At 37.1% G+C, this 24,716-nt stretch overlaps 1 protein-coding gene across 1 annotated transcript; it reads left to right on the top strand.

Annotated features, from left to right (window-relative positions):
- Positions 1-697: 697 nt before the first annotated feature.
- LOC121173958 (secreted RxLR effector protein 161-like) lies at positions 698-1,459 on the top strand. The gene has a single exon (XM_041011818.1). It carries the CDS (start codon positions 698-700, stop codon positions 1,457-1,459), a length of 762 nt encoding a protein of 253 aa, XP_040867752.1.
- Positions 1,460-24,716: the final 23,257 nt, after the last annotated feature.

Below are 24,716 nucleotides of genomic sequence, written 5' to 3'. Positions count from 1 at the left end.
AAGAATCAGACCTGGAAACTTGTTGAACTACCTAAAGGAAGACATGTGGTAGGTTGCAAGTGGATATTCAAGAGGAAACTTGGTCTTTCAGAAAAGGAAGGGATAAGATACAAGGCTAGGTTAGTTGCCAAGGGATTCAGCCAGAAAGAAGGAATAGATTTCAACAAAATCTTTTCACCTATGGTCAGACATACATCCATTAGGGTTCTGCTTGCTATAGTGGCAAACCAAGATCTAGAACTTGAACAACTTGATGTCAAGACTGCTTTTCTCCATGGAAGATTGGAAGAAAATATTCTAATGAAACAACCTGAAGGGTTTGAAGTTCAAGGAAAAGAAAGGTATGTTTGTCAACTGTAGAGGTCGGTGTATGGTTTGAAACAATCTCCAAGGCAATGGTACATGAGGTTTGACAACTTTATCACCAACCAAGGATTCAAGAGAAGTCTCTATGATTACTGTGTTTATCACAACAAGGTGGATGATGGATCAATGATCTATCTTCTACATGCTTATTGCAGCAAAAAGCATGTGTGATATACAAAATCTGAAGATCCTCCTGATTGGTGAATTTGATATGAAAGATCTAGGGGCTGCAAAGAAAATCTTAGGAATGGAGATCTAGAGGGACAAAACTCAAAAAAGGCTATTTTTGTCCCAAAAGGATTACATTCAAAAGATACTTGTGAGGTTTGGAATGGCTGATTCTAAACCTATCAACACTCCCCTTTCAGAAAAAGAGAAGTTGTCTGCTGTGATAAAGGTTCAAGCTCAGGCTGATCAGGACTATATGTCAAAGGTTCCATACTCAAGTGCTGTTGGCAGTCTCATGTATGCCATGGTTTGCACCAGACCTGACCTTGCTTATGCTGTTAGCATGGTTAGTAGGTTCTTAAACCAACCTCAGAAGGAACATTGGAAGGCTGTGAAGAGAATTTTCAGATATCTTAAAGGGATTGCATATGTAGGTTTGATCTATGGATCTCACTCAGATTGCTGCCTCACTGGATATTCTGATGCAGATTTTGCTGTTGATCTTGTCAAGAGAAGGTCCCTAATAGGGTATGATTACACCCTTGGTGGCTGCTTGGTGAGTTGGAAGGCAACACTTCAACCTTCTGTTGCCCTCTCAACTACTGAGGCTGAATATATGGCTCTTACTAAAGCTGCAAAGGAAGGAATTTGGCTAAGAGGTCTGATAAATGATCTCGGAATTAATCAAGAATATGCTAACATCTACTGTGATAACCTTAGTGCTATATGCTTGGCCAAGGATCAGGTTCATCATGATAGAACCAAGCATATAGATGTTAGATATCACTTCATTCGGTCAGAAAGAAGAATCAAAGTTCATAAGATCAGCACTCTGCACAATCTTGCTGATATGTTCACAAAGCCAGTTCCAAAGAGCAAGTTTGATCACTGCTTAAGCTTGCTCAATGTTGATTGTTGGGGTTAAAATCATGTGTTTGGAGGGTGCAGTTTGTGTTTTATATGGCTCCCTCGTTCAAGGTGGTGAATTATCGCCCCCCTGACTAAAATCCATATGGAAGTTTATTCTATTATTTTTCTGTTTTGTCCTCTGCCTATATAGGGCAAGGATGCCCTGTATTTTCTATATAGGAGAAGCTTCCACTTGAATATCGCATTAGTAATAAAAGGCTTTCTGTTTTTCCCTCTCATGGATTTAGCGTTGATCAAAGGTGAACCACGTAAAATCTGTTTGTGTGTTCTTTCTCATTTTTCTCTCTTTCACCTTGCTGTAAAACTCTGTGTGTATGACATAGCCTTCTGCTATTTCATCTGCTACTGTTCTTGTTTGTTCTTCATCACATCCATAACAATTGGGTACTTTGTAAAATTAATAATGTTAAAAAGAACTAGCATGCATGTTTATTTATGGTGTTAGTAAATATACTATAGCAAGACTCAAGAATAATATGTTCAGATGTTCTACTGTGTTTTATCCAGAGAAAATTTGAAACTGCATATATATGCTGATTTTGTGAGCCTAAGCCACATTAAACTCTAGAATTTCTAAACTATAGATATTTTAGTGTAAAGTTATTGAAGTAGGCTAAGTAGTCTCTTCAAGTGAGTTCAACCTCAGTTTGCATTGTCTTTTATGCTATTCTTCTCCTAGTTATTTTTTTTCCTCTTGTGGTTATGTTTTGACTTGGACACATTTGAACAGAATAAGGAAAATGCATCAACCAATTTGTTTGCAATGGCAGTTGGGATAAAGCAAAAAGATCTTGTGAACAAAATGGTCAAAAATGTAATTTCAAGGGGTGTTTTGTATAAATTGTTCATTACTAATGTTCTAGTTTGATAAGTGATAAGTGATGAGTCTTTCATATAAATGAAGCAAGTACACACTAAATTTGATTATAGCGAATTAAGTAGTTCAAAACTACAGTTATAACTTCTAAATAATTGAAAATTTTCATACAGTAGTACAACATCTTTAGGACTAGTGGTTGATATTTTATACTTGAATGATTTTAGGTATGTTTCTATTATAAAAAGTGAAGGACTGGAGATATCATAACCATACTTGATAGTAAAAAATCAGAATGCGTGTCACGGTGTAAGAAATTGATACTGGGTGATTGAGCACAAGAAACACTAAGGAACTGTAGGTGGGTGTTAGGGCCATGTCTCCTGCAAGTTAAATACAACACAATGTAATAAGACCTTAAGCATCTATTCTAGAAGGCAAAGAATAGGAAGTTGGTGGATATCAGTTAGTCTGCTAGAAGAAATAAAAACTAAAAAGATATAGAGTTATAATTGGGAAGTTAGACATTTGTTGAGTTGAACCTTGATTAGTAGTGCTCAGTGGAGAAGGGGATAGCTCTCGACAAGTGTAGCTAGCTAATTTTTTTGCCTAAAAAAGAAAACAAGCTGCTAGAACTACTCCAATCTTTGACGAAGAATATAACACAACACATCACAGAACAAAACCAAATTTTTGACAAAGAAACCTTTAATTTCTCTCCAAATCAGATTAAGTATCATAATTCCCACATAAAAACCACTTTGACTAAGAACAATTACTTATTATTCATTATTCGTACCTTAATATAACAACAACCCACATATTTCCCCCAAAATATCACTAAGATTTACATAATTTTATGATTTTTCCCCATTTAGGGAATTGGTCCTCTGATTGAACATTAATTCACAAAAAAGAGAGACAAAATAGTACCACACTATCAAAACTCTTACATGAAGTTATGCAGATACATACTAATAGAGAAGAGAAAAATCTTACATAGGTTTGTGCAAACAAGAAAACAAATTACAGAACAAGGACAAAACACGAACCTGGACAAATTACAAAGAAAAAAAATAGCATAGGATAGAACCTGTATCAAGAACCTGGCTTTGATACCAGATGATGTGAACCTGACTAGGAGCAGATCGTTTGATACAGGCTACGGAGTTTTTGGATGACGCCACTTCCTGTGAAGGAAGATAAGTCAGGGTAGACGCCACAAGGATTACCTTGATAAGTCTGAGATTGGTTCAACAAGGAACCCAGAGAGAAACTCTCACCCAATTTTATGAAAATGCCAAATTTTTTTTTATTGAAAACAAAAACCAATACTTATAGTGTATCTGAACAAAAAGATAAAAATAGACATGGGCCTTCTAAACAGTTTGGGCCAAAATTACAATAAATAAAAATTATTAATAAAATAGAACATATTTATTATGGGCCTTCAAATTAATCTGGGCCTTCAACAACAATTAATAGTCTTGATAATGTCTCTGCCTCTGGGCCTTTATCCTTCTCCACTTGGGCCTTCATCCTTCTCCACTCGGGGGCTTTGTCCTTCTCCACTTGGGCCTTCGTCCTTCTCCACTTGGGCCTTCGTCCTTCTCCACTTGGGCCTTTAGCCTGTATTTGGCCATTTTCAGGATTCTCATCAGCTCTCGGGGAGAATCACATCATTCAACTTGATATCGTATCTGTCACACGAATTCAGAACCATAAAATGTTAGATCTGATCCGTCTCATCTCTTTTTTTTTCTTTAGATTCACCAACAAAGATAAATGTGACCAAAGAGTTAGTGGATCTAAATCAAAGCTTGAGACAGAAAAACACTGACCTAAAGAGCTTTGTGCGAACTATTTCGGAAACAATAAATGTGAAGTTGAAAGTGAAAGTGCAAGAGAATGAGAAAATTCTTTGGAATGCAGAGTCTAAGAAAATGCTTCCAACTACATATGAAACAAGCACAACCAGAGAAAGATGAAGACAATAGTGCATAGAGGAGATGAAAACAAAGAGTGTTCAGATTCCAACAAAGATGATGACAATAGTCCAGAGAGCATAACCTGAGAAGACAAAGAGAGAAGACGAGAGTGGATTTTTGTTTTTGTCCACAAAGAGGGCTTTTGATTTTTAATTGTGAAGGGTTGTAGAAAGTGTTTTTGACTTCTCCATTTTTTCTATTTTTTAAATTTCATATATGGCTTATCCTAATAATCACGTGCCATCTTAGAATTATTGACACAAACCATTCATATGTGTAAAATAAAGCATTTCTGACGATTTCTTGTAGCACCACAAATAAACATCCAAAAAATCATTTTTTTTGTAGTGAAGTCAAAGGAAATGATGCAATCCTACCCCAAAAGGACTTTGGATAGATGCAGCAACAATATTAGGCTAGAGATGCAAAGAAGACCCTAGGATTCTCATGAGCCTGTCATACCCTAATTTCGTCCGGGGACCATTGTTTGGTGGCATGCAACCTTCGCTTGACCGCCTCGAGGTACTTAACACCCATCATTAGGTAATCCGTGAAGTTCCACAACATTCCGGAAGTCAAAAAGGGCATTGTTGCGTAATCCATAAAGTTTTGCAACATTCCAGAAAGAAAATGGGTGTCGTTATGTAATCCGTAAAGTTCCGTAACGTTTCAGAAAGGAATCAACAAAAAAAAACACAAAATGGGGGTGTATTTAGTAAAAAAGGGGGTGCAAATAGCAACCAGACCCACTTGGGCCTTTCAGGGGGTTCCAACAGAAGGCGGTGCCTTCTGGTGGATGCAACCCAGCTCGCCTGGGCGGCAATCACCTCCTTCTTTTCTCCTATAAATAGGGGAAAGAGGGCAGAGCAAAAATGTTCAGCCCTTCTGGTATTTAGGATTCTCTCGAAATTAGTGAGAAAAATTGTTTCCGTGGAAAAAATCCAAGCCGAGGTGCTTCTGAAACGCTTCCGAGACGTTTCCGTGAGCGATTTCGTGAAGATCCTTCACCGTTCTTCATCGTTCTTCGTTCGTTCTTTGTCGTTCTTCGGTTTTCAACTGGTAAGTTCTCGAAATCGAATCTTTCAATTCATTCTATGCACCCTTAGTGGTCCCAACTTGTTTCGCGTACTTTTATTTTCATTTCGTTTGTTTTCCGTACCCCCTTTTAACGTGCTTTAACCATTTATTTAAGTCGTTTTCTCACCTAATAAATAATAAAACGAATTTCAACCGATCATTTGAGTTGTAATATTGTTTAATCACTGTTAAAATAAAATCCAACCGATCATTCACACAGTAACCACGTTTAAACTGAAAAAAGGAAAAATAATAATAAAATAATCAAAATATCTTAGAATAAAATAATCAAAAAAATAAATCGGACGTTTTTCTTTTGAAGTTTCCTTGAATGAATTGATTAATAATCAAAGTGAAACTAAGGCTAAAATCAATTCACAAATCAAGCTTTGTCCGCAAAAATCACTAAAAATCGTTTTAAGGTCCAACGCCTTTAACGGTCCTTTTTGCTTTATCAGTTAAACATGGACCATTCAACAAAACATAAAATCAACATGTAACTTTACCGCTTTTGCAAGAACTACATAGGTCTTATTTCCTCATCGCAATTGAGGATACATAGGAGCAAAAACCCCGCTTTTTTCGACCACCCCAAGAGATCGTTAATGATCCAACGCCTTAACGTTTCTCTCCTTTCAAAAATCAAGAGATCGTTAATGGTCCAATGCCTTAACGTTTCTCTCCTTTCACAACCAAGAGATTGTTAATGGTCCAATGCATTAATTTTTCTCTCATTTCAAAAGAATCAAAAGATCGTTTAATGGTCCAACGCCTTAAATGACCTTTGTTCAATTAAAATCTATCTTGCGAAAAAAAGATAAAAATAACTTAACCAACATTTAGTTCTCAAAGAACTACGTAGGTCTGATTTCCTCATCGCAATTGAGGATATGTAGGAGCGAGGGAAACACCCTTGTCAACCACACCAAAATTAAAAACATAAAAAGCATAAAAACACAAAAAGACATAAAAAAGGGAAAATAAAACATTTTGAAGTCATATTTGCACACTTGATTAAAGGCTGCCGTCCTTTGTGACGGACGTGTGGGGTGCTAATACCTTCCCCGTGTGTAAAAACAACTCCCGAACCTTTAACACTTAAAGTTCGTAGACCACACCTTTCGGATTTTTTCGACGTTTTCCTCGAATAAACGTTGGTGGCGACTCCGTGCATTTTCCATTCTTGGAAGACGCACCCGTGAGCCCCATGTCACCCTCCCACCGAAGGGTAGGTTGCGACAGAGCCTTAGGGTAGATTTTCGGGCCGATAGACTATGTATGAGTCTTGTATTTAGGACTCCATAATGTAGGTAGGGTATCCTAGAAATGTAGGATTTTTCAGCCCTTGTATTTTAGGACACCTAGACTATAGATTTTGTATTAGGGGTAGTTTTGTAATTTCACATGCATAAAATGAGTATTTGATGTCTCTGTTGGAAAATAAATTTAATTGAATTGGGAGAAGCCCAATCCAATTAAATTTTAGAGGGGAAGGTGAGCATTTGCTTGCTACACCCCATTGTCAAATCATATGGTCACACTTTGTACATGTTCTTCATGCTTTATGCCTCATGACACCTAAGCACACTTAATGGAGAATCTTGGACTTGATCTTGGATTAGTGGGCTGAACCATAGCGAAAATTCACTAATCATAAGTAGTGAAATTTTGGCTCCAAAATTTGGATCCCCAAATTCAATTTCAAATTCAAGTGAAATTTGAATAGAAATTCAAATTTCCCTTCAATTTTGAATGACACTTAGGTTATAAATAGAGGTCATGTGTGCGCATTTTTTTAACTTTGATCATTTGAGAATTACACTTCAAAGTTCAGACCTCATTTGAGGCACAATAGAAAAACAACCCTTAAGGCTAGTATGCAAGAAAAGACTAGCTCTATAATGTGCTTTAAATGTCTTGGAAGAGGACACATTACTTCTCAATGCCCCACCAAGAAAACCATGATTATGAGGGGCCAAGACATTTATAGTAGCCAAGATGAGGCTACTGCTTCACCTTCCTTTAGTGAAAGTGAAGAAGCAAAAGGGGAAGAATTTAGTGAAGAAATCTACCCCCAAGAAGAAGGACAACCTTTAATGGTTAAGGATGCGTGTAAGGAGGTAAGTGTCTCCTCCAAGAGGTTAGCTAAGAAGGAAAGTCATTTTGAAATAAAGACAAATATTAAAGAAACTTGCTCTCTTAGACAACCTCCACATATTCTCCTTTGTAAAAAGACACTTGCTAGCATTGGCACACCTCTTGAGCTTGATATTATTCCTCAAGTAAAGAAGTTGTTGGATGAGGGTTTGTTTCGTAAGAGCTTAAATCCTTATGATTTGTTGGTTCCTAAATTAGGTATTATTAGGCATCAAATCCCTATAATAGGTGATATGATGAATGTGTTGAGTGGTGCAACCCTCTTTTGTAAAATTAATCAGCGATGCTCGTCAGCAAGTGTACTAAGTCGCACAAGTAATATAAAACGATAAGAACCGAGTATCGAATCTCAGGGAACTTGTTTCATTCAGAAAATAAGCGCTCAATGAGTAAACATTTGTATAAAGCAAGTAAATGATTAAAAGGTGGTTTTTATCTATAACTCTAATTAACTACAAGCTAAAGTATATGAGAATGAGAGATAAAACAAATGATTACAAACGTTGGGTCATTCTACTGAACCTATTTGATGTTACTAAGGATTTTTCTCTATTTAACGTTGTTCTAGTGTTCTATGTCGAAAACAACTACCCCAAACCACGATTCCTCAACTAAATGGCCTAACTCTATTTAAACCTTGTTCTAGATCCCTCGTCAAACTTAGCCTAAATGAGTTGCAATGAGATTACGACATAAAATAAACTAAATCCCTATATTCCGTGTCTAGACATACAAATGGGTGATCAAGCCACAAGCATGCAAGAAATAAGCACAGATAGAAGCAATGAACACATAAAAACAACTTTAAATAGATAGTAAGAAATGTTACATCAAATGTTTAGCAGAAATCTCCAACAAGAGGCTTAGCCTTCCATTGCAAGATAGCAACTTTCAGCACCAAGAAGGGATTTTTAGAAGGGAAACAGAGGTTACAAATGGTGAGGATGCCTCCTCCACCTTTAGAAACCTAAAATCACTCCCAAAGACCTAAAACCATCTTGAAGCTAAGGCTCTGTCGTTCTAGCTTCTCCTCTTGCTCTCCTTTGTCTCTTGTCTCTTCAAACTCCCAATTTTTGCCAATCTTCAGTGTTTTAAAAGGCTCTTGAACGTTTCAAATTTTGAAGGTTCGCTTAGCGTGATTTGCTTGCTAAGCGCAAGTAAGTGAATTTTTGCTTAGCGAGCTGGGCGCGCTAAGCGCGAGAAGGGACAAACTCTAGGCTGGGTGAGCTGGCGGCGTGCTGAGCGTGAAACCTTCTGACTGATCCTCTTCTAGGGTTTCCCAACGCGCTAAGCAGGCTGAGTGCCTCGCTTAGCAGATGTCACTCGCTAAGCGAACATGGCTCGCTTAGCGAGACACCAGTAGCTAGCCTTGTCTTCAAATGGCCTGAAACTGAAGTTGATTCACTATTAGTTCACAAAATTGGGAATATCTACTGAGAAAAATCAACTAAACATGAAATTATGTACAAATCCTATAAAAAGAACCATAAATTAGGGGAAAAATGAAATTTTAATGAAACTATTCAATACAAAAGTTAGTTGTAGATAACGACTAACACCAAACATCTTCAAGATTCGTGTAGATAGAAACTCATTAGGTAGGTTTGTTCTTATTTTTAGTTTCAATACAAGCTTAGGTGCCCATATGGGACACCTTAGGTTTGGCGTACTTTTTGGTAGTAATAATCAACATAAAAATACAGAAAAAGGTATGTTTTATTGCATTACTTTCTTTAATTTTTTAAATAGTAATGAAGGGGTTCCCACAAACACTTAGAGAATAAAGGTCATTCCTGATTGGCCCACTCCACTAAGTATAAGGAAAATATGGGGCTTCCATGACTTAACAAACTTTTACAAAAGTTTTGTCCCATATTTTTTTATACTTGCAGCACCACTCATTGAGTTGGTGAGGAACCATGTTCCCTCACAGGAAGATGCCCAGGAAATGGGTTTTCAGACCTTACCTTACTCTAACATACCAAACATCACTAATATATATGTTTTTTCTTTTTACAGGTGTTGAGGAAATAAGCCCAGAGTTTCAAGAACCTTTGGATTTGAGGTCAAATCCTTTTCAAGGGGGGAAGGAATGATGCAATCCTACGCCACAAGGTCATTGGATAGAAAACTCAAAGAAGATTAGGCCAGAGATGCAAGAGAAGACCCTAGGGTTCTCATGAGCCTTAGGGTGGATTTCTGGCCCATGGGCTAAGTATGAGTCCACTTATCTTTTTACATATTAGATTAAGGTTTCATTATTTTTGGGCCTTTTATTTAGGGCTCCATAATGTAGGTAGGGTGCCCTAGAAATGTAGGATTTTCCAGCCCCTGTATTTTAGGGCACCTAGACTATAGATTTTGTATTAGGGGTAGTTTTGTAATTTCATGTGCATTAAGTGAATATTTGATGTGTGTGTTGGGAAATAAATTTAATTTAATTGGGAGAAGTCCAATCCAATTAAATTTTAGAGGGGGAGGTGAGCATTTGCTTGCTACACCCCATTACCACATCATATAGTCACACTTTGTGCATGTCCTTTATGCTTTACATGCCTCATGACACCTAAACATACTTAGTGGAGAATCTTGGACTTGATCTTGGATTAGTGGGCCGAGCCATAGCTAAAATTCACTAATCCTAAGTAGTAAAATTTTGGCTCCCCAAATTCAATTTCAAATTCAAGTGAAATTTGAATAGAAATTCAAATTTCCCTCCAATTTTGAGTGACACTTAGGCTATAATAGAGGTCATATGTGTGCTTTTTTTTTTTTCAAATTTGATCATCTGAGAATTATACTTCAAAGTTCATACCTCATTTGAGGCACAAAATTCTGTGCTCCTTCTGATGCAATCCTACCCCGCAAGGGTATTGGATAGAAAACTCCAAGTAGATTGGGCTAGAGATCCAAGGGAAGGCCCTAGGGTTCTCAGGAGCCTTAGGATAGATTTTGGGTCCATGGGCTAAGTATAAGCCCGTTTATCTTTGTAAATATTAGAATAGGTTTTTTCTTCTTTTGGGCCTTGTATTTTTGCCATTCTAGTAGTATAGGGTTTTAGCCTTGTATTTCAAGGCATTTTGAGTAGTCTTTGTAGTAGGGACTTTTTTTTTTTGTATTTTCATGTATTTTTGGCATGGGGATGAGCTTAGCTATTATAGGGGGGGTGTAGCTAAGCTCTAGCTTCTCATCTCAAGGAGGTGAACTTAGCTATTAGAGAGGTGTGTGTAACTAAGCTCTAGCTTCTCTAGGAATCTTCTCAAGAAAGCTTCTCAAGGAAGTTTCTCAAGGAAGCTTCTCAAGGAAGCTTCTCAAGGAGGTGAGCTTAGTTATTAGAAGGGTGTGTGTAGCTAAGCTCTAGCTTCTCAAGGAAGCTTCTCAAGGAAATTTCTCAAGAAAGCTTCTCAAGGAAGCTACCTAGTCTATAAATAGAAGCATGTGTAACACTTGTGGTAAGTTTGATGAATGAGAGTCTTGTGAGACACAACTCAAAGTTCAACTTCTCTCCCCCTTTTCCTCTTTCAATTTCGTGCTCCCCTCTCTCTTTCTCTCTCTCTTTCTTTTCCTCCATTGAAGCATCCTCTCCAAGCTTCTTATCCAAGGCACATTCTTGGTGGCGAAGCTCCTTCTTCCATGGCTTATTCCCTAGTGGATGGTGCCTCTTCTCACCTCTTTTCCTTTGTCTTCCGCTGAATCTCCATGGTGAAAAATCACCATTGAATGAAGCTCAAAGATCCAGCCTCCATAGAAGCTTCACAAGCAAGCTTCCATCACTTTCTCTCCCTCTCCCTCCACTCATCTTCTCCTACCTTCAAGCTCTTACCCATGGCTTCCTATGTTGGTGAGCTTTTTCTTGACTCATCTTTTCCTTGAAGTGGCGTCTCCAATCATCTTTCTTCCATCTCCATTCTGCTACCGTTAAACTTCAAGAAGCAAAGGACTCCATTGATGAAGATGATCCAAGGCCTATATGCTCCACATTGAGTTACATTAGGAAAAATACTTGTTTGAAAATGTAAACAATTACAAAACATATTATATATATTTATATATTTTACATTACACACACACACACATATTCAAGTTTTACTTAAACTAAAAAATACTTAAATAATGTATGTGGTTACTAGAATATATTTACAAACTAACTAATTCATCTACTAGATTCAGGACTGGTTATGAATTTCCAACATTAATACGACAGATAGAATATAATTAGGGATCAACAAAGGTGAAAAGAAGATATGCAAATTGATGGATTGTAGTCTGTAGAAAGCTATTCCATGCAATGCAAAATGAGACAACTACGTGTAGTTGTGAAGGTTCAATATTTTGAGCTGCTAGGGACTTCTGCATCATCATGTATTATATGAAATGAATCATTTATTATATACTAAGAATTGATTAATTAAGAAAAAGTACCAAGATTTTTTTAATGCTCACTAGACAATTGCTTGGTTCTGACAAGCCTATGAATGTTACTTCTTTCTAGAAATAGTACTTAAGCTTCATGGAAAAGATATTCAAATCAACAAATTGAAATCAACTAACAAAGAAAGAAAAGAAAGATAAAAGAGATACAGGGTTGAACCAGACAAAAATTTAAAGTGCCAAGATCTTTTTAGTTTGCAAAATCGTGATGTCATGGCAATTATTTGTTATTATTTGTTGGGTTTGGGCTCCCTTCCTAGAGAAAGGTTCAAATATATCAGTCCATTATGTCTCACTAAACCTAGTGGAAAGGGGTCAAATTTGGGAGAGAAGTGAGCCTCATTAGAGTGAAACATATAACAACAAACACCAAGAGAGAAGAGAGAAAGAAAACCCATTGTGATTTTTGCACACCACCAAACAGTCACTTTTCTGATAGTAACTTCAAATTCATTCACCGTTGGATGGGTTACTTTTGGACAAAAGGTTCAACACACATGAAATTTCATTATGTTTTGTTGGATCGTCAAAACGGTGTCTAGAGAGGGCAATAAGTGCTTCACAATTTTCTATTTTGCAAATTGGGATTTGTCATCTTCTTATTTCTTATTTGTGAACATTGGTGCTTTGTTTGCTTTGACTGATTGTAAGAATGTTTTGTGCATTCCTTGGAGACCTTCTTGTATCCTATGTTGATCATAGTGAATTATTTCTTTAGTCTGGACGATCTGTGGTTTTTACGTTAACTTTGAGGGGCTTTCCATGTTAAAAATTGTGCGTCTCTTGTGCAATTATTGTGGTTCTATTTTTGCTCTATTTTATTAGTGTTCCTTGTAGATTCTATCAAGTTTGTATTATTGTGTTGACATCAAAGCTATTTGGTTGAATGAATTATGTTTTTTTACTTGCTTGAATGATGGAGGCACATATGAAGATGGTTTCTCTTAGTGGAGCTAATTATCACTTTTGGAAGGATAAGATGAAGGACTTGCTATTTGTGAACTATATGTATTTCCCAATCTTTGATGATGTTTGGTTGCAAATCAACATAGGGATACAATTGCTTTTTAGAGGAGTAAATCATGCTCCAAATGTTCATTGTAATTTGATCTTTGTGTAGGTACTTGATGATGGTGATTATGATAACCACTTTGGTTTTGGAAAGTGGAAACACCAAAGGTAACTTGGTTATGGCCAGAGGGGAGAAGATTTTTAAGTTGTATTGGATAAAAGCTTTGGCTGCTAAAGACAATGTGAATGTTATGGATATGGAGGCATCTTTTTGGCACCAAAGGCTTAGTCATATCTATGAAAAGGGGATGAATTGTTTAGCCACAAAGGATGTGCTTTTGGGATTGAAGAATGCAGAGTTGGAGAAATGTTCTCATTGCATGGTTAGTAAGTAAACTAGAGTATCCTTCAAGAAGCCTTGTCCCTCCAAAAAAATTTGAAGGTAAGATCCTTAATTGAATTGGTGCATTTAGAAGTTTGTTGCCCTTTAAAGGTAAGATCCTTTAGTGGTGAACTTTATTTTGCTTCTTTATTGATGATTGTTCCAGGAAACTTTGGGTCTATGCTTTGAAGACAAAAGACCAAGTGCTAGAAAAGTTTAAGGAGTTTCATGCTTTGGTAGAGAGGCAATCAGAAAAGAAGTTGGAATGCATTCGTACTAACAATAGCGGTAAGTATCGTGGACCCTTTGATGTTTACTGCAAGCAACATGCTATTTCACATGAGAAGGCTCCTCCTAAAACTCCTCAGCTGAATGGTTTGGTAGAAAGGATGAGTAGGACATTTGTTGAAAGAGTGAGGTGTATACTTTCTGAAGCTAAGTTTCCCAAGCATTTTTGGGATGAGACACTACATATGGCAATGCATGTTATCAATCTTAGTCCTATTGTTGAATTGGATAGTGAGGTGTCAGACAAAATTTGCTTTGGCAAGGATGTTAAGTATGGCCACTTGATAGTCTTTCGTTTGTGCATGTTTCAAAGGATGAAAGATCCAAGTTGGATGCAAAGTCAAGATACTGTATCTTCATTGGTTATGGTGAGGATGAACTTGGTTACATGTTTTATGATTCTGTTGAGAACAAGCTTTTTACAAGATCCGATGGGAAGTTCATGGAAGACATTGATAAGGTGGAGAAGTCTACAACCATGGAAGATAGTGACATGGTTAATGTAGATCCAATTTAGTTGCCTATTCAGAATTTGATACTAATGTTTAGAATGATGTGCAACATAATTATGTTGGTGACCAACAATGTGGAGATGAGGTAGATGTTCCTATTGATAATGATGAGGAACATGACATGTCATAGGATGAGAATCTTGGTGATGCTCCTGAACCACCTCAAGTTCAACTCAAGTGTCTAGATGCAATGAAGGACAAGATGCAATCCTTGCATGATAATCATACTTTTGATTTGGTGAAGTTGCCTAAGGGGATTAAGGCCTTGGATAATAGGTGGATTTATAGAGTAAAGCATGAGAGTAACTCTATGTCTCCAAGGTATAAAGCCATATTAGTGGTGAAGGGCTATAGTCAAAGGAAGGGTGTTGATTTAATGAGATCTTTTCACTTGTGGTGAAAACGTCATCCATTAGAGTCGTGTTGAGTTTGGAAGATCACTTTCCTTCTTGGTGATTTGGAGGAAGAGATCTACATAAAGCAATTAGATAACTTTCATGTTGAAGGAAGAAAAAAAACTACGTGGGTAAGCTAAGAAAAAGCCTACATGGTTTGAAGCAGTCTCCAAGGTAGCGATACAAGAATTTTGAGTCTGTTATGTGTGAGCAATGCTACGAGAAAACTACTTTTAACCATTGTGTCTTTGTTAGAAAGTTTTTTGATGATGACTTCATTATCCTATTATTGTATTTTGATGACATGCTTATTATGGGGAAAAATGTTTCTATGATTGACAGGTTAAAGAAACAATTGGGCAAATCATTTGCCATAAAGAACTTAGGAGCTGCTACATAGATTCTTGGATAAGAATCATGCATGACCAAAAAGAGAAGAAGTTGTGGTTGTCACAAGAACACTACATCAAAAGAGTGTTGCAAAGATTCCAAATGAAAAAAGCTAAGAAGGTGAGCACTTCTCTTGATGCTCATTTTAAGCAGAATTTGATGCAATCCTCCCTAGGAAAGGACCAATTACAAGAGCCATGAGCAAGAGGCTCCAAGAGGATTGGGCTAGAGCTGATAAAGAAGGCCTTAGGGTTCTCATGAACCTTAGGATAGATTTTTGAGCCCATGGGCCAAGGTTAGGTCCACTCTTCTTTGTAAATATTATAATAGGTTTTTTTTCTTCTTTTGGGCCTTGTATTATGGCCATTCTAGTAGTATAGGGTTTTAGCCTTGTATTTCAGGGCATTTTGAGTAGTCTTTGTAGTAGGGACTTTTTTTTTGTATTTTCATGTATTTTGTCATGGGGGTGAGCTTATCTATTATAGGGGTGTGTAGCTAAGCTCTAGCTTCTCTTCTCAAGGAGGTGAGCTTAGTTATTAGAGGGGTGTAGCTAAGCTCTAGCTTCTCAAGGAAGCTTCTCAAGGAGGTGAGCTTAGTTTTTAGATGGGTGTGTGTAGCTAAGCTATAGCTTCTCAAGGAAGTTTTCTCAAAGAAGCTTCTCAAGGAAGCTACCTAGTCTATAAATAGAAGCATGTGTAGCACTTGTTGTAACTTTGATGAATGAGAGTCTTGTGAGACACAACTCAAAGTTCAACTTCTCTCCCTTTTTTCTTCCTTCAATTTCGTGCTCCCCCCTCTCCCTTTCTCTCCCTCTTTCTTTTCCTCCATTGAAGCATCCTCTCCAAGCTTCTTATCCAAGGCTCATCTTGGTGGTGAAGCTCCTTCTTCCATGGCTTATTCCCTAGTGGATGGCGCCTCCTCTCACCTCTTCTCCTTTGTCTTCTGCTGCATCTCCATGGTGGAAAATCACCATTAAAGGACCTCATTGAAGCTCATAGATCCAGCCTCCATAGAAGTCCCACAAGCAAGCTTCCATCAAGTGGTAATCAGAGCACCAAAGCTTCAAGTAGGTGCTCCTTAAACCTCCATTAATTTTTTGCTTTACCTTCTCTTCCATTGTTGTTTCTTCAATTTATCTCCTTGTATCTCCTCACATGTCTTGTGCTAAATGTTGTTAACACGATTCTTTAGAGTTTCCACTGATTAAACTTGCTATAGAAGCTAGATTTGATTTTCTATGGTTCAAATTTCTTGTTCTTGTTCTTGAACCACGAATTGTGTTGAGTTTAGGTTCCTTTGAGTTTTGTCTTGTTATTTTTTGTGGCTGAAACCTAAACCATAAAATTCTTACAAAAATATTAAATTAGAAGAAAACCTCAATAATCTAGAGTGACTTTTTCACCTATTGTAGTTTTGTCATAGAAGTCATGTCTAGTCATGAAACTTGTCACATAAGATTTCTTATGTTGTGCTGAATTTTATTTTTCTTGTTTCTTTGTCTAACTCATTTGTTCATGAGTGTATGAAATTATTTTAGCCTATTATTTGATTTGAGTCAAATCTTTCGTGTTAATTAGTCCTTAACATGTTCATGCAAAATTCTTAGAGAGTCTTTGATTGTGAACCTTTTCTTGAACTTTTAGGTTTCCTTATGATTGTGTCTATTGTGAATTTGAGTTTTGGTGATTGAATTGCTGGCTGAAATGTTGATCCTAAGTGAATATTGAACTTCTAAAATTGTGGTAAACAATCCTAGTGAGTTCAACATGCATAGGAAGGTTGAAAGTAAGCCCAATGCAATCAATATACCATGCTTAAAAAAAATCGCTGGTGCTGGCAGCTTGGACATACAAAGTTGTAAAAATCACTGAGAATTGGTTACTTTGAATTTTGAGCTGAAATGTTTACTGAATTTTCTAGACATCTGGAAAAAAATTATAAAAAAAGAACCAAGTGATTTAGATAAAAGGAAAAAATACTAAAAATCACACAAGTTGGCAGAAAAATCAGTATCCAAGAAAAAAAAAAGTAAAAGTGAAGTGTGCTTGTTGTTTTGGCTCAAAATTTATTCTATAATTGGTGCCTATGCTATACCAATCTTAGTTCCAAAATTTCAATTGAAAATTACTGTGAAAACAAGTGCCAATGCTAGAGGTTTGTTGAGTCTTTTTTTTATAGTTTTTTTACTCTACTCTAGAGCCATTCTAAGTTTCTCTTTGAGTCCTAGCTTGCTTCTATGTCCTTTTCATTGCTTTAATTGTTGAATAATCCTTGAAAAATTGTCTTGTTAAAACTCCATTGGTTTAGCTTTCATTTCATTTTTTTTTTGGTCTTTGGTTATTGCTAGTCTCTTTGTTTCCTTGTTTGTGGGTTGCCATATAGGGAATTGGAAGAAGGATTGGTGTCATCCCTTGAAGAATTTGAGTCAAGAAGCAAGGGGCCAACCACCTTAAGAGCTATTGGACTAAGAAGCACTCCAAATTGAGTGAATCACCAAAGAGAGAACAACCACCAAAATTGAGGACTGCTTTGTAATTTTGTAATTTGCAATTTACTTACCTTCATTACTTTCAAGTTTTGTAACAAAAAGGCCTTTCATTGGAAGTGTGTTGGGAGCCTCCAATAGGTTACCAAACTTCCATTTGTGTGTAATAATTTTAGGCAATTTTTCCTTAGGATAGTGAGTGTTTTGTTGGGAACCTTGAATGTGGTCATCCAAACACTCTTAGGATTCACCTAGTTTACATTTCTTGCTTACTTTCATAGCTTATTTCTTTTACCTTCCATTGTCAAACCGCCTAGATAGCTTGCATTTTACCAATTAGTTTTTTTTTACCTTATCTTTCACACCTCTTTTAGTGTTTATTTTGGCTAGTTTCAACCATAGTTTCTTTTACCTTTTGTTTTCAAACCTCCAACAAGAAAGAACCATAACTTAGAAACCAACATGAGTCATCATTCAACTAGTGTTAATGATGAGGGTACTAGTCATAAGGACCCTCTATCTAGAATCTTAGATGAGTTGAGTTCTCTCAAGTTATGGAAAGAAAAACAAGAGAGAAAAGAAAAAGGAAAAAAAGAGTGGAAGAAATAAGTCAAGATGAAAGAGAAAAAATAAGAGAGGAAGAAAGAAGAAAAATAATAAAAGAAATGAAAAGAGAAAAACATGCCTCCTATAGTAGTCATGACTCTTGCAAGAGTTTAAGTGAAGAACTTAGCTACTATTATAGAGGGCGCCATAGTTCACATACTAAACATCACTCCCAAAGAAGGGAAAGGGATAGAAGGCCTCAAGAGGTTAACATTAGTCTTCCATATTTCCATGGAAAAGATAATGTTGAGGCCTACTTAGATTGGGAAATGAAGGTTGAACAACTCTTTGCTTGCCATCATATTAGTGAAGAGAGAAAAGTTCCATTGGCTACCCTTAGCTTTCAAGGGTATGCCCTCTATTGGTGGACTTTCCTTGTTAGGGAACGAAGGATTCATGGGGATCCTCCAGTAGAGTATTGGAATGATCTTAAGAGTGCCCTTAGGAAGAGGCACATTCCCTCCTACTATGAAAGGGAGCTTATGGACAAGCTCCAAAGGCTTAAAAAAGGGAGTATGAGTGTTGAAGAATATAGACAACAAATGGAACTACTCTTTTTAAGAGCTGGACTTAGGGAGGAGGAAAGGACAAGCATAGAGAGGTTCCTTAGTGGGCTTAATATGGAAGTAAGGGACAAGGTTGAACTCCTTCCATATAGGGACCTAGATGAACTAGTCCAACTTTGTATAGGAGTGGAACAACAACTAAAAAGAAAGCCTTCTTCAAAATCTTATGGCTTTCACTCTTATCCAAGGAAGGACCAAGCCCAACGAATTTTGGGGGCTACACCTTCAAAACCCAAGGAAGAAAAGGGTAAGACCATAGAGAAATACACCCCTAAGACTAGTTCCCAAGAAAGGACTAGCAACATTAAATGCTTCAAATGTCTTGGGAGAGGTCACATTGCCTCTCAATGCCCCACAAAGAAAACCATGATTATGAGGGGTTAAGACATTTATAGTAGTCAATAGGAAACTACTTCTTGCGCTTCCTCTAGTGGAAGTGAAGATGAAGTAAGGGGTGAAGAGTCTAGTGAGGAAGTCTACCCCCATGAAGAAGGTGACCTCTTAATGGTTAGAAGGCTCCTTGGAGGTCAATCTTGTGATCTATCTCAATCCCAAAGAGAGAACATATTTCATACAAGATGCAAAATTTTAGATAAAACTTGTTCTCTCATTGTGGATAGTGGATCTTGTTGCAATTGTTGTAGCACAAGATTAGTTTCCAAGTTGAACCTCACTATCATTCCCCACCCAAAACCTTATAAACTTCAATGGCTCAATGAGCAAGGCGAAATGATAGTTAACCAACAAGTGAAGGTACCTTTCTCCATTGGGACATATAAGGATGAAGTTAATTGTGATATAGTTCCCATAGAGGCAGGACATATTCTTTTAGGAAGGTCGTGGCAATTTGATAGGAAGATCATTTACAATGGCCTAACTAATGAGATTACCCTCACCCATCTTGGCACTAAATTTGTGTTGCATCCTCAAACACCTTCACAGGTGGCCAGAGATCAACTAACTATGAAAGATAAGAGGGATGAGGAAGAAAAACTAGAAAAACAAAAGAAAAAGAAGGATAGTAAGGCCTTGTCTTCAAAGGCCAAGGGGAAGGAAAAAGAGGAAAAGGATTCCTCCAAGAAGATTGTTAAGAAGGAAAATCATTTTGCAACAAAAGGTGATATTAAAAGAGCACTCCTTCTTAAACAATATTTCTACCTTCTCCTATCAAGGGAAACATCCCTTAGCATTGCCACAATTCCTACATTTGAGACCTTACCCCCAAAGGTCCAAGAACTCTTACATGAATTTGGTGATATATTTCCCAAAGAGATACCCCCTGGGCTACCTCCTTTAAGGGGAATAGAACACCAAATAGATTTAGTCCCAGGAGCAAGCCTTCCTAATAAGCCAGCCTATAGAACTAATCCTCAGGAGACTAAGGAGATAGAGTCTCAGGTTAAAGAATTGTTGGAGAAGGGCTGGGTCCAAGAGAGCCTAAGCCCATGTGTTGTGCCAGTGTTGTTGGTGCCCAAAAAGGATGGTACGTGGAGAATGTGTACAAATTGCACGGCCATCAACAACATCACTGTAAAGTATAGTCGCCCCATTCCTAGACTTGATGATTTGCTTGATGAGTTGCATGGTGCCAATATCTTTTCAAAAATTGATCTTAAAAGTGGGTATCACCAAATCAGGATGAAAAAGGGTGATGAGTGGAAAACCACTTTCAAGACCAAGTTTGGTTTGTATGAATGGCTAGTGATGCCTTTTGGGCTCACTAATGCACCAAGCACCTTTATGAGGCTTATGCATCATGTCTTAAGGGATTTCATAGGTAGATTTGTAGTTGTTTATTTTGATGATATTTTAGTGTACAGTAGGAGCCTAGATGATCACTTAGGACATCTCAGGAAAGTTCTTTCAGTCCTTAGGAAAAACACCCTCTATGCAAATATAGAGAAATGTACTTTTTGTGTAGATAATATAGTTTTCTTAGGGTTTGTAGTTGGTAGAAATGGGGTCCAAGTGGACCCTGAGAAAATCAAGGCCATCCAAGAATGGCCCACCCCAAAAAGTGTGGGAGATATTAGGAGCCTCCATGGGTTAGCAAGCTTCTATAGAAGGTTCGTTCCTAATTTCTCTACAATTGCATAACCTCTTAATGAGCTAGTGAAGAAGAATGTGGCATTTACCTGGGGTGAAAAACAAGAGCAAGCCTTTGCTTTGCTAAAAGAAAAGCTTACTAAGGCACCTATTCTAGCTCTTCCTGACTTTTCTAAAACTTTTGAGCTAGAATGTGATGCCTCTAGAGTGGGAGTTGGAGCTGTTTTGTTACAAGGTGTGTTTGACAAGTGACCTCATATATATTAAGAAGGGGGGAGGGGTTGAATTAAGATATTGCAAACAATTTCCCCAATTAAAATTCTATTTCACTTTCTACGCAAGTTACAAATTCCCTTTAAAAAAATGAACTCTTAAATAGTGAATGATTCAAATAGAACAATCTGAATATAAATATAAAGCAAAAGTAAATAAAAGAGTTTAAGGGAAGAGAAAGTGCAAACTCGGATTTATATTGGTTCGGCCACACCCTTGTGCCTACGTCCAGTCCCCAAGCAATCCGCTTGAGAGTTCCACTATCTTGTAAAATCCTTTTACAAGTTCTGAACAAACAAGGACAATCCTTCCTTTGTGTTCAGAATTCTTTTACAACAAGAGACCCTCAGTCTCTCAATCCCTTTGAGAATTTAGAAAGAAGAGAAGAATTAATCTCTCTTGAAAGAGATAGATTGTACAATCTGAGCACTCAATTAATTCCTTATTGAATTGCAATTGTATTGGCCAAGGAATTCTTAAGAGGATGAAATGTTTTTGCTCTTTGAGAGAATAAGACATTTTGATATGAAAAACTCTGAGCAAATTCGTGTTTTAAGTCACATATATATAGACCTTTGGTGGTCATGTAAAAACCATTTGAGAAGATGTGACTCTTAGAAATAATTTTATGAAAATCTTCTCTGGTAATCGATTACAGGATTTGTGCAATCAATTACAGCTTTTAAAATTTGAATTAAAACGTTTATTAACTGCTGGTAATCGATTACCAATATTGTGTAATCGATTACAGAGTCTAAAATTTGAATTCAAATATTTAGTAGCTGTTGTAAACCATTTTTGGCTACTGGTAATCGATTACATCCTCTGGTAATCGATTACTAGAGAGTAAATCTCTTGAAAAATACGTTTTAACTTAAATTACTTGGCCAAACCTTTTGCTATATCAATTAGGAATTCCCTTCCTAAAATACTAGTGATCATCTTGATGTTGTGTCTTGCATTCTTGAATCATTATCTTGAATTTAAACTTGAAAAGCGCATTTGCATCATTTGCATCAAATCATCATGATCATCATCAAAACATCAAAGTCATTTGCTTCTACAAGGTGGGCACCCTATTGCTTATTTTAGTGAAAAACTTCATGGTGCCACCCTTAACTACCCCACCTATGATAAAGAGCTTTATGCCTTAATAAGAGCACTTCGAACTTGGGAACATTACCTTATTTCAAAGGAATTTGTCATTCATGGTGATCATCAATCACTTACGTTCATTAGAGGGCAAAGCAAGTTAAACAAAAGGCATGCAAAATGGGTAGAGTACCTAGAGCAATTTCCATATGTTATCAAATACAAAAAGGGAAAAACAAATGTGGTAGCTGATGCCCTCTCTAGGAGTCACACATTGTTTTGCTCCCTAGGAGCTCAAATTTTAGGATTTGATAACATTAGGGACTTGTATGCTTTAGATGAACATTTCTCTCCCATTTACAAGAGTTGTGGGAAAAAGGCCCAAGATGGATTCTATTTGGCTGAGGGGTATTTGTTCAAAGAGGGAAAGCTTTGCATACCCCGAGGAACCATCAGGAAATTACTTGTGAAGGAGAGCCATGAGGGTGGGCTCATGGGCCACTTTGGGATATACTAGACCCTTGTCTTACTCAAAGAAAATTTCTATTGGCCCCATATGAAGAAAGATGTCCATAAGCATTGCACTAGGTGTGTGGCTTGTTTACAAGCCAAGTCTAGGGTGATGCCTCATGGGCTATACACACCCTTACCCATTCCATCTGCACCTTGGGTAGACATTAGTATGGACTTTGTCCTTGGGCTCCCTAGAACCCAAAGAGTTGTAGACTCTATCTTTATGGTGGTGGATAGGTTTAGCAAGATGACACACTTTATACCATGCCACAAGGTGGATGATGCTTCCCACATCTCAAAACTCTTTTTTAGGGAAGTTGTGAGACTCCATGGTTTGCCTAGGACCATTGTGTCAGATAGATGTTGGATCGAGTGGCCTCAGAATAATTAAGAAGGGGGGGGGGGGTTGAATTAATTATTCCTAAACCTTTACTAATTAAAGATTACTCTTCTAAGGCTTTTACTAAGTTGTTAAGAGAATGAGGAGTAGAAGAGAAACTTAACAGAAAGTAAAAGTGGAAATTAAATGCGCAATGGAAAGTAAAAGAGTAGGGAAGAAGGAAACAAACACACAAGAGTTTTTATACTCGTTCGGCAACAACCCGTGCCTACATCCAGTCCCCAAGCGACCTGCGGTCCTTGAGATTTCTTTCAACCTTGTAAAAATCCTTTTACAAGCAAAGATTCACAAGGGATGTACCCTCCCTTGTTCTCTTTGAACCTAGTGGATGTACCCTCCACTAGAACTGATCCACAAGAGATGTACCCTCTCTTGTTCTCAGTCAAACCCAAGTAGATGTACCCTCTACTTGTACCACAAAGGATGTACCCTCCAATGTGTTAAGACAAAGATCTCAGGTGGTTAAACCTTTGATACTTTGTGAATGGGGATACAAAAGAATTCTCAGGCGGTTAGTCCTGTGAACACTTTTGTATAAGGGAATGGGAAGAATCAAAAGAATTCTTAGACTGTGTCATTTTGAATTCTTTGACAAGGGAGAAGGGAGACACAAAAGAATTCAGGCGGTTAGTCCTTTGTTCTTTTGGAAAAGGGAGAAGAGAGACACAAAACGAATTCAGGCGGTTAGTCCTTGGCGAATTCTTTTTGACAAAGGGAGAAGGGAATGAAAAGATGAATAACACAAGTTTTCAAGGTTTGGAAAACCAGAAAACTTCAGAAAGCTTTTGGTACAAAGAAGAAAAAGAAGTTCAAAGAGATTCAAGGCTTCTAAAGGATTGATTGAATAAGTGTAAAAAGTGTATTAAAAAGCAAATCAAAGCCTTGCTTTTATAAACTCTTCATGTCTGGTCAAGAAGACCATTTAGAAGAGTTATAACTTTTAGTAAAACTTAAAAACCAATTTGAAAAAGTCAAAAACCATTTGAAGAGTTACATCTTTTGATTTTTTCAGAAACAAACACTGGTAATCGATTACCAAATCAGTGTAATTGATTACACAAGGCTTTTATGTGAAAGGATATGACTCTTCACATTTGAATTTGAATTTTAACGGTCAAAGGCACTGGTAATCGATTACCAAAACATTGTAATCGATTACAACTTTTTTGAAATCAATTGGAATGTTGTAAATTCATTTGAAAACTTTTTGAAATTCATTTTGCTACTGGTAATCGATTACAACAATCTGGTAATCGATTACCAAAGAGTAAAAACTCTTTGGTAAACATGTTTTGAGAAAAATTCATGTGCTACTCAGTTTTTGAAAAATTCTTTTCATACTTATCTTGATTAAGTCTTCTCTTGATTCTTGAATGTTGAATCTTGAATCTTGAATCTTGATCTTGATTTTTGAAGCTTGATCCTTGAATCTTGATTCTTGAATTCATCCTTCTTCTTGAATCTTGAAGTGTTCTTCAACTTTTCCTCTTGAGTCTTGATCTTGAATTGTTCTTGATTCCTTCTTGAACATCTTGAACTCATCCTTTGATGGACCTTTGAGCTTTTAGTCATCACCTTTGTCATCATCTTTTGTTATCATCAAAACATCTTTGAATCACTCTTGATTCACCATGAAGCTTTGCTTCTACAATAGAGATGCTAAGTTCCTTAGCCACTTCTGGAAAACATTATGGGCTAAGCTAGGAACTAAGCTTTTTTTCTCTACCACTTGTCATCCACAAACTGACGGGCAAAAAGAGGTAGTGAATAGGTATTTATCCACCCTTTTAAGGGCTCTTCTAAAAGGCAACCATAAGTCTTGG

The sequence above is a fragment of the Glycine max genome, chromosome 18 (genome assembly GCF_000004515.6).
Source record: "Glycine max cultivar Williams 82 chromosome 18, Glycine_max_v4.0, whole genome shotgun sequence".
Taxonomy (NCBI): domain Eukaryota; kingdom Viridiplantae; phylum Streptophyta; class Magnoliopsida; order Fabales; family Fabaceae; genus Glycine; species Glycine max.
Note: the sequence above shows the minus strand (reverse complement) of the source record. Positions and strands in the feature narration are given on the sequence as shown.